General features: G+C 46.5%; 1 protein-coding gene across 1 annotated transcript; it reads right to left on the reverse strand.

The window, feature by feature from the left end:
• Window positions 1-949: 949 nt before the first annotated feature.
• Window positions 950-10,120, reverse strand: LOC124671531 (COBRA-like protein 7; the record flags this gene model as incomplete). Its single annotated transcript, XM_047207897.1, has 6 exons — window positions 950-1,239; window positions 1,352-1,619; window positions 2,066-2,226; window positions 2,330-2,798; window positions 2,942-3,035; window positions 10,101-10,120. Coding segments are annotated over 6 exons (1,302 nt in total), but the record flags the coding sequence as incomplete, so codon positions are not given.
• Between the last annotated feature and the right edge of the window lie 1,222 nt (window positions 10,121-11,342).

The following is an 11,342-nucleotide window of genomic DNA, read 5'->3' on the forward strand; positions in this document are numbered from 1 at the left end:
ATATTTGTGTTGATTACTAGCATAAAATTAAAATGTTGTCGTAATCTTGCAATTGGGTAACTAATTGCTCACCAATTATAGCTATGTGGAGATAAGATCCATATATTGCCTCTATTAATGCATTCTTTTTTTTGTTGCTATCTAGTATTACTAATACACAGATGACATAATTTATCGATAATCACTTGATCGATAAACATAAAAGTATGTACACACTTAAAAGGTCTGGGTTCTCTATTCCTTAATTAGATGCTATATCAGTATTTTTGTGGGCCTAGGGTGCATGATATTACCTAAAATATTAACACTATGGTCAGCCTAAGTAACCGATGAGATGAGCATCTGGTATTTTAACTAAAGAAATGAACATCTGTTATAAATCTAAATGCTTAACGCTATCTTCCCTTGGCATTGCTTACAAAATACATTAGTTAGAAATAATTTACTGTTCAGTGCCTCTACCGTCTATAAGTACGATCCTTCTGTTTCCGAATGTTAGCCATATAAACATAGCCAGCTGATTTCCCTACGACCCAACTTTGTCCTACTGCCTGACCTAGCTCTGAGCTCCCATTATGTACGTGACTATGTGAGACATATGTATGCAAAACACTGTGCTCTCCTTCCGAAACATGCCATATGAGTTTTCCTTCGTTGCTGCTTAACATGTGGTCACATATTGTCATGTTTTCTTTGAAACTACATGTGTACCAAATTTTGTACTCTATTACCGTTGCTAATCTATATAGTGTTTCCGATCCCCTTTGTATAAACATCTGAAAACCAATGCCACTAGTTAATCTACAAGACTGCAACTGGCAAAAACATAGAGAGAGATCTCAGCTACAAAATCAGAAAACCTCGCACATGCACCAGGTGTAACTTGTACGGGAAACTTAAGCTGAGACTTACTCCCCATGCATGCATCAAGGGGGAAGCCAGTCTATCCTCACATGACATGGAACATAGATAGCAAGAGCAGACAGGAGCCGGTGATGAGCCATCGCTGCAGCGCTGAGACGCGCACGTCGGAGGCGGCGTTGGGCAGCGAAGGGTACTGATCAGGCGAGGGCATGGCGCACTGGTGTCCGTTGAAGTAGACCCTCCGCGGGAACGCCCAGCCCCCCGAGAAGGTGAAGTCGCTCGGGTCTTTCTTCAGTATCATCTCCGTCTGCACGTTCCCGTCCCGCAGCAGCATCTCGTTGTAGTTGGCGATCCCCCAGAACATGGCCGTGTCATCTGCAAAATCAAATAAATTCCTTACCATTCTTGCTTCGGCGCCCTACTAAATTAACCTTGTGGCAGATTATATATGTGGCCATGCTAAGTTTGTCAAGTGAGTGGCACTTACTGATGGTGTCGTACTGGATGAGAGGCTGGTAGTTGAAGCTGAAGAGCTGCGTGATGTTGGCGAGGTTGGGGTGCCGCACTACAAGGTTCCAGTCGCTGTAGTTGCTGACCATGTCGTAGTTGGTGATCGACGCCTTCACCCTCCAGTATTCCCGGTAGTTCTGCTTCACGTGCCAGTGCACCCGGATCGGGCACATGTGCTCCGTGCACCGGATGACCGGCGTCGGCGGATTGCCATCCGCGTCAGGCAGAGCCTGGAGCTTGGACTGCTCGCCGTCGCTGAAGAAAAATCAAACACACGAATCAGAACACGATAGCAGAAATCAGAAGGAGGCGGCATGTGCTGGACCATGGTTTCGACTTTCCGTTTCATAAAAAAATCGCGTGGTGCCGAAATCACTCAAATTCAGTGGTTTTTGATTTGGCCAAACATGTGGAATTTTCATTTGAATTTGACAAAAACCTGACTGACAACTGAACAAATACTGCAATTTTGAACTGAAATTCAGTGAAAATCATGCATCTCGGACCTGAAAACCAGAGCAAACAGAAGCAAAACGATGGGTAGAACAGAGCAAAGAAAAAAACAGATTGCAAGCATCAAATAGCAGATACATTCTACAATCTCCCTACAACAGCCAATGCTTATAGCACGATAGTAGAGGGTTTTAAGATGATGGCATTGGATAAACTGTGGAATCAATGTTGGGTGGGCTTGCCTGAAGCATTGCGGCGCGGATGGAGAGCGCGGGCAGCCGCAGCTGCACTGCGGGCACCCCACAATGGTGCTGTTGTAGAAGGACGAGAGGGAGACGCAGCAAGACGGCGACGGCCCGTCTCTGAACTGCGAGTACGAGCAGATGATCTGCCATGTCACTGCACGGCAGAGCAAGCTAAGTCAGAGACATCGCTAGCGCTGTGGCGTCACGGCGGTGCGCCACATGTCAGTCAAGTGAAGAAGGAAAAAGGAAATCCTTACGCATGACTTGGACGTGCCGCTGCTCGTCGACCTTGGACCTCGTCGCGGGCACCTGGGTGGCGTTGCTGCAGGTGTAGCCCGGCACGCCGATGCTGAAGTTGGCCGGCTTCACGGGGTCGCCGTTCGGGTTTCCGCCGTCGCGGTCGAAACCGCCGACGGACATCTGAAACGCGGCGGTGGCCGTGCTGTTGTTCTGCGAGAGGGACGACAGCACGCCGCCTCGGCAACAGTTGGCCACCTGAATGTTGTACGGCGCGCCCGGCGGCAGGTCCACCACGACGGGCCGCTTGTCGCAGCAGTGCGGAGGGTGGCCGGGGTCGAAGTGGACGCCGGAGCAGTTGCCCAGCTCCGTCGTCTCGGCGCCCCTCACGTCCCAGATGATCTCGTGGCCGGACCACGCCCAGCCCAGCCGCCATCCCGGGCGCTCGATATGGCGGTACAGCTGGTAATTGTGGATGCTCACCATGACCTGCGCACACAGCAAAGGAAGATGACTGATTTGTAAACAGTTTCAGTGGCAGAAACACCGGGATTTATGTCAGGGGGAGCGTTGCATTTCATCAGGGAAACGGCGATTCTAAAAAGAACTCACAAGCAAGAAGATATGCGCACCGTGTACTGACTAGTGTCCATGCTCGTAAAATCCCAATTGATGGTGATGTTCCCCAGCGGATCCACCGGATCATACGCATCTGCGTGAAACGCGCAAGACGGAAATGAGTTGGAAGAAGAGGCAAAGCAGACGTATAAGAAGAAGAAGAAGAAATCAGAGGCTGCGTACCTGCGAATTGGGAAGACAGATAGCACAGGAAGACGAGAAGGACGAAGCGTTCCGTCGCCATTGATGTCACGCTCGAGGGCTTCTTCACGCGTTGAGAGGTAGTAACAGCGACGCCCGACAAGAAAGCCGGCGCCTTTCACGAGCACTTGCGCACCTGGTGTGCGCAGGAGACAACGGGGAGAGAGACTGCTGGGTGGGAGTACGAGGAAGAAGACAGTGATTAGCACACAGATAATCCTATCGGTGATGTGACATGCGCTGTCAAGCACCTCGAATTACACGGCGGGGAGAGGTGTGTGCACGCAGATCACTCGAATCGGACACTGATTACTCCCCTGTTTCCTTGTCTATACTGATCTACAAGTCACTTGTGGCAGGTCCAGTTGGCGCCCGCTCACCGAGAAGCACCGTGTTTGGAAAGCCATCCCAGATTAGCCTCCTCTTTTCCAGTCTCTACAAATTTCTCAGCTGTCAGCCTGCCACCATTCCAAATTAACAACCACTAAATGCGCCTCCTCCTGTAAATGGCCTGATTTCAATCAAAAGAAAAGAAAAATGACTACACGTAGTAGACAGGTTCACACGGTTTGCCTCCTTACATGCTGCATACCAAGTTCTGGAGTCAGACTCCGTCTCACACTAAAATCCAGTTGGTCAAGACCAAGCAACATCACACATCGCACTCAGGCACTCGTCTTAAACTAACGGAGCTGACAATGGGCGTTCTGTTGCTTTGTCACATTGGCAGAAAGAGATCTTAGCACAATCAAAAATCGTTGGAATAAGCAGGTGGAAGATTCAGACCCAGCATTCCCCACAACCTACAAGAGCGATCATTATATCATCATTTTGTATCTAAACCTCATATGAGCGTTCATATTCATCTAGAGTTCATTACATGTAGCAAAAATATATAGGAGGAACTTGTTCATTGCAGTGCATTACTACAGCTGAGGATTGGGATGGTCTTTTTTTTGGACATGACTAGGCAGCATCCGGGTGCCAGTTTGCTTGTCTAAAGCACTCACCTATAAAAGGAAAGTCTTCAATATCTAAAAATGGAAAGCTGAGGACAGCTAGCTGAATCACCATAAAATACTTCACGCGTGCATTAAATTCATAAGAAGAAAAATCAAAAAGTTATAACTCGTAAATTATGTGTCAGAATTGCAATCAGCTTTCACCGTTAGGTCTCTTGCGACGAGATCTTCGAAACTAGATCCCATTTATAATGCTTCGATAAAAAAAATCGAAAAGCAACTATGATGCCGTGATAAACCAACTTTAGTGTTGTAGAAAAATAACTTTGTACAAAAGTTGCTTACACTATATTTTTGTATACTTTATAGCCAACTTATTTTCTAAGACACTTAGAGCATCTCCACTGGCCCAATAGCATTTTGGAGGCCGGCGTCGAAAATGGGCTCGCACCAGCGCGCCCCAAAAGCGCCGACGCTTTTTCGAGCCCAATAGAAGCATCGGCAACCCCGTGTCGGCCCCTTTGCGAAGGGCGCGAATCGGAAGCGCAGGCGCCTCGCGGCACGACGGTTTTCGCGGGTGGGGCGCCTTGGCAGCGAGAAGACACGATGGTTCGCATCGGAAGCGACGTGGGAAGGTTGGTTGTGTTAATGGCCTCCCGCGCGGAAACCGAAGCGGCGACTGGCCACGCGTCGTCCACCCACCTTCCCCACGCGCCTCCCTTAAAACCCCACCGGCGGGCACTTCTCTTCTTCCCCGTCTTCCAACCCTAGCCGCCGCCACCTCCATTGTCGCAGACAACCACCTCTCCCACGCACCCCACCTAGGCGATGGCGCACAACGACGAGGCCGGCGGCAGAGGCGTCGGCCTGCTCTGTTCGCTGCAACTTACCTACGACGAGGCGGATGTACTGTACTGGTAGCGCATCCCCGTGCCATACAGTACAAGCTGACGCACGGGTGGCACGTCTCCAACGCCGGCTTCGTCATGCCACCACCGCCACCGGTAGGACCATAGATGCGCGCCCTCATCAACGAGCGGCGGAAGCGTATGACGCCGGCGGAGAGGAACCTGCCGGCGAACGCGCTCAACAGCCTAGCGTGGCCGCGGTGATTCGAAGATGACCGCGCCATCAAGCTCGCGCGGGCGGCCGGCCGCGCGAACGGCCGCTTCAACAACGTCGACCGCCGTGCCTAGTGGCACGGCCGCGAGGTCGACGCCATGCTGCAATAGTATGGCTAGTGCCAGCGCACCCGCAACGACCCACCGCGCGTCCCACTTTACTTCCCGCAGGCGGAGTACATGGCACCGGAGACGCCACCTCTGCAGAGCGCGTCGGCAAGGACGATGGCGTCCGAGAGCTCGCACACCGGATCGTCAGCAGCCGGCGACAACATGCACTCGGCCACGCCCGCGCCTCCTTCGAGAGGCGTCGCCATCCGCAACGGGGCGAGGCACACATCTTCGGCTCCGGCCCATCCGACAACGGGGTCGGGCCAACGCCGCCGCCTCAAGGAGGAGGACGCTGCGGCCTCGCCACCACTTCCGCCGGCGAAAAAGCAATGGTGGGAGAAGGAGGCAGAGGCGCAGGCAGCCCTCCGTGGCGGCGACGACCCGGAGGAGTTCCCCGGTCAAAACTTCATCATTGGCCGCTCCGTCAAGGAGGACTACCGGCAGATGACGATGGACCCGTGGAAGGCGGCGGTGTGATCCGCCAGGGACCACGGTGCCAACTTCGTCGACTTCGCGGGACCTTCTGAGCCGCCGACGCCAAAGGAGGAGGAGGAGGACGACGACGACAACGACGATGACTGGTCCTTCAGGACATCCAGCGACGATGGCGACGATAGCAACAACCTTGACTTCAGCGCCTTCGATGCACACTGCCGCTAGATTTTTTTAGTTTTTAGTTTAAATTCTAGTAACTTTTGTTTAAATTTCGTTTGAATTTTGTATGAATATCATTTTCAAAATGTCAGTTTGAATTTCAATTGGGGCTATGGGGGGCGCCGGTGTGGGAACAACATCCCCAAATAGAGGATGCACTGCCGGCGCCCCCATACGGCAGTGTCGGCGCCCCTGCCGGCGCCTATTTGGGGCCACCGGTGGAGATGCTCTTACTTAGCAACAATAGCTAAAAACTTCACACTAATGAGACTTGCAACGTTGCACTACTAGTTGTCCATCATAGTTTCTAGTGCCGTGGGTAACTAGATAACTTAATAGCAACAAAAATACAACTTCATAACAAATCACTACACAACTTAGGCACATTGATGTCTACGCACGCTTCTATTCCTGTAGACAGTGTTGGGCCTCCAAGAGTAGAGGTTTGTAGAACACCAGCAAGTTTCCCTTAAGTGAATCACCCAAGGTTTATCGAACTCAGGGAGGTAGAGGTCAAAGATATCCCTCTCAAGCAACCCTGCAATTAAGATACAAGAAGTCTCTTGTGTCCCCAACACACCTAATACACTTGCCAGATGTATAGGTGCACTAGTTCGGCGAAGAGATAGTGAAATACAAGTAATATGGATGATTATAAGTAGTAATTGCAATCTGAAAAAAATGGCAGCAAGCGAACATGTAGCGTAACTTGTTGGAAACGGTGTTTCAATGCTTAGAAACAAGGCCTAGGGATCATACTTTCACTAGTGGACACTCTCAACAATGATCACATAATTGAATAAATAAATGCTACTCTCAAACACTCTCTTGTTGGATAACAAACACCATTCATTGTGTAGGGCTGCAAAATCACACCTCAAGCCGGAGTAAACAAGCTCCACAATGTCATAAAGGAATCACACACGATGCGCACACTCGTCACCATCACACCGTGGAGAGTGACTCCGGAGTTCATATTAAAGTAACCTCTAGAGTGCATAATAGACAAGAGTAACATCTACATAATCAACTAGATTACAAAGCTCATGATCACATAAAGATCACACCATGGGAGAGAGAGATGAACCACATAGCTACCGGTAGAGCCCTCAGCCTCGGGGGAGAACTACTCACTCCTCATCATGGGAGTCAGCAGCGGCGATGAAGATGGCGCTGGTGTCGATGGAGATGGATTCTGGGGGCACTTCCCTGTCCCGGCGGTGTGCCGGAACAGAGACTTCTGTCCCCCGAACTTGGCTTCGCGATGGCGGCGGCTACGTAACTTTTCGTGGAATATGACTTATTTTTTTAGGGTTTTCGCATCTGGGGCAATATATAGGCGAAGGGGCGGCGTCGGTGGAGTCCCGAGGTGGGCTCCCCACACCCCGGCGCGCCTGGGGGCCTGTCCGCGCCGCCCTATGGGGAGGAGGCTGTGGGCCTCCCCCGGGCTTGCCCTTATGGCTCCGTGTGTCCCTCAGAAAAATAGGAGGTTTAGCTTTTGTTTCGTCGAATTCCGAGAATATTGCCCGAACAGCTTTCCTGGAACCAAAAACAGCGAGAAAACGAGAACCGGCACTATGGCATCTTGTTAATAGGTTAGTCCCAGAAAATGTATAAAAACATTATAAAGTGTGAATAAAACATGTAGGTATTGTCATAAAACTAGCATGGAACATAAGAAATTATAGATACGTTGGAGACGTATCAAGAATCCCCAAGCTTAGTCCTACTCGCCCTCGAGTAGGTAAACGATAAAATGAATAATTTCTGAAGTGACATGCTACCAACATAATCTTGATCAACACTATTGTAAAGCATATGAGATGAATGAAGTGACTCAAAGCAATGGTTTATAGTTTGCTAACAAAAAGATAATGACTAAACAACTGAATCATATAGCAAAAACTTTTCATGAACAGTACTTTCAAGACAAGCATCAAAAAGTCTTGCATAAGAGTTGACTCATAAAGCAATAGATTCTTAATAAAAGGTTTTGAAGCAACACAAAGGAAGATTTAAGTTTCAGCAATTGCTTTCAACTTTCAACATGTATATCTCATGGATAATTGTCAACACAAAGTAATATGATGAGTGCAATAAACAAGTATGTAAGAATCAATGCACACAGTTGACACAAGTGTTTGCTTCTAAGATAGAAAGAAGTAGGTAAACTGACTCAACATAAAGTAAAAGAAAGGCCCTTCGCAGAGGGAAGCAGGGATTAAATCATGTGCTAGAGCTTTTCAAGTCTTGAAATCATATAGAGAGCATAAAGGTAAAGTTTTGAGAGGTGTTTGTTGTTGTCAACGAATGGTAGTGGGCACTCTAACCCCCTTGTCAAACAGACTTTCAAAGAGCGGCTCCCATGAAGGACGTTATCTCTACCAGCAAGGTAGATCATCCCTCTTCTCTTTTGTTTACACATGTATTTTAGTTCTATTTATAGATGACACTCCTCCCAACCTTTTGCTTTCACAAGCCATGGCCAACCGAATCATCGGGTGCCTTCCAACATTTCACATACCATGGAGGAGCGTCTATTGCAAAATTAAGTTGCTTACTGTTGAATCAGGGCAAAACATGTCAAGAGAATTATTAATGAAAGTTAATTAATTGGGGCTGAGCACCCCATTGCCAGCTCTTTTTGCAAAATTATTGGATAAACGGATGTATATGCCACTAGTCCATTGGTGAAAGTCTGCTCAACAAGATTGAAAGATAAAACACCACATACTTCCTCATGAGCTATGAAACATTGACACAAATAAGGAGTAATAAAGTTTTGAATTGTTTAAAGGTAGCACATGAAGTATTTACTTGGAATGACAGAAATTACCACATAATAGGTAGTTATGGTGGACACAAATGGCACGGGTTTTGGCTCAAGGATTTGGATGCACGAGAAGCATTCCCTCTCAGTACAAGGCTTTGGCTAGCAAGGTTGTTTGAAGCAAACACAAGTATAAACCGGTACAGAAAAACTTACACAAGAACATATTGCAAGCATTATAAGACTCTACACTGTCTTCCTTGTCGCTCAAACACTTTTACCAGAAAATATCTAGACCTTAGAGAGACCAATCATGCAATCCAAATTTCAACAAGCTCTACGGTAGTTCTCCACTAATAGGTTTAAACTACATGATGCAAGAGCTTAAACATGATCTACTTGAGAGCTCAAAACAATTGCCAAATATCAAATTATTCAAGACAATATACCAACTACCACATGAAGCATTTTCTGTTTCCAACCAAATAACAATCAATGCTGAGGCTTTCAGCTTTCGCCATGAATATTAAAATAAAACGAAGAACACAAGTGTTCAAATGAAAAAGCGGAGCGTGTCTCTCTCCCACACAAGGATTGCTAGGATCCGAATTTATTCAAACACAAACAAAAATAAAAGCACACGGACGCTCCAAGTAAAGCGCATAAGATGTGAAAGAATTAAAATATAGTTTCACTAGAGATGACCTGATAAGTTTGTTGATGAAGAAGGGGATGCCTTGGGAATCCCCAAGCTTAGACGCTTGAGTCTTCTTGAAATATGCAGGGATGAACCACGGGGGCATCCCCAAGCTTAGGCTTTTAACTCTTCTTGATCATGTAATATCATCCTTCTCTCTTGATCTTTGAAAACTTCCTTCACACCAAACTCGAAGTAATCTTATTAGCGGGTTAGTGCATAATCAAAAATTCACATGTGCTGCATGGACACAATCATTACCAACACTTCTGGACATTACCCATAGCTACTGAAATTTAATGGAGCAAAGAAATCCCCTCAAACACAGTAAAAGCGGCAATGCGAAATAAAAGGCAGAATCTGTCAACACAGAACAGTCCGTAAAGACGAATTTTTTCGAGGCACTTAACATGCTCAGATCCGAAAACTTAGCTAATGAAAGTTGCGTACATATCTGAGGATTACTCATGAATTTTTTCAGAATTTTTAGATTTTTCTGCAGAGAGAAAAGCTCAAAACCGTGACAGGTAAAAATCTGTTTCTGCGCAGAAATCCAAATCTAGTATCAACTTTCTATTAGAGACTTTACTTGGCACAACAATGCAAGAAAATAAAGATACAAAGGTATTGCTACAGAAGTAACAAGCACCTTGACTCAAAACAAAAATAAAAGCAAAAATAACATAAATAAAAACGATGGGTTGTCTCCCATAAGCGCTTTTCTTTAACGCCTTTTAGCTAGGCATAGTGATTTTTATGATGCTCACATAAAGATGAGAGTTGAAAAGAGAGCATCAAGAAGCATATATAAAACATGTTTAAATCTAACACTCTTCCTATGCATAGGAGCCTTGTAAGAAAATAAGTCAATGAAGAACAAAGTGAGTAGCATAGGAAGACAAAACAAGTGTAACTTCAAAAATTTCAACACAAGGAGAGGAGACTTAATATTATTGCGATATATGAAATCGTGTCTCCCTCTCTCATAAAGACCAGTAGGTCTTAAAGTATCCAGCAAATAAAAGCAAATCAAGAGAAAGCTCAAAACATTCATCATAAAGAGAAGAAATTTAGTAACATGAAGATTTCTATACCCATACTTTCCTCTCTCAAAATAATTTTCAGTGGCATCATGAATAAACTCAACAATATAGCTATCACATAAAGCATTCTTATCATGATCCACATGCATAAAAGTATCATTACTCTCCACATAAGCATAATCAATTTTGGGTCGGTTATTCTTGTATCTTTTCGACCAGAAGTCGTCCCGGACGCCTATATAAGTGCCCAGGACGCCCCCCTAGCTGCTTTAGACCATGTTTAAGATAAACCCTAGTTCTTAGTTGTTTGCTCTGCAAAACTATTGAATTCCCTACACCATATTGCTTGATATTGTGTAGATCTGAAAAGTCTTGTGTGATCTGTTGTTCCATTGGGAATTAGACGGTTGCAACTTACCGCTTCGTGGTCGGAGGCTACGTGCGCAAGTGTGTGGAGTTGCGAATATCTTGCAGGGTTGAGAGCTGTTGCATTGGCGACAGGGACCAATCGAGAGATCTCGTTGCGTCATACAAGTTATCATCCACTTCATCAAGTTACCTCCGCTGCAATCACCACGTGATCATCATCACCACCGTTGCTTACTGAGAAGATCGGGCCACCCCTTATCATCTTGGTATCAGATTTCCAGTTTTCCTCGGTAAGCCATCCACAATCCACCCCATAGTTGAGTTGTGAGTGTTTCCTATCCAAAAAAAGCCAAAAAAAAATTAGGGTTAGGGTTTGCCATAGCCTTAGATTGCACTAATTTCGAGTTTTAGTTGCTTTTCGTAGTTGCTTTTGCGTATCTTTTTCTTGCATCTAGTATTGTTAGGGTTTGAGTCTCTATAATCGTAT

The sequence above is a fragment of the Lolium rigidum genome, chromosome 7 (assembly GCF_022539505.1).
Source record: "Lolium rigidum isolate FL_2022 chromosome 7, APGP_CSIRO_Lrig_0.1, whole genome shotgun sequence".
Taxonomy (NCBI): Eukaryota; Viridiplantae; Streptophyta; class Magnoliopsida; order Poales; family Poaceae; genus Lolium; species Lolium rigidum.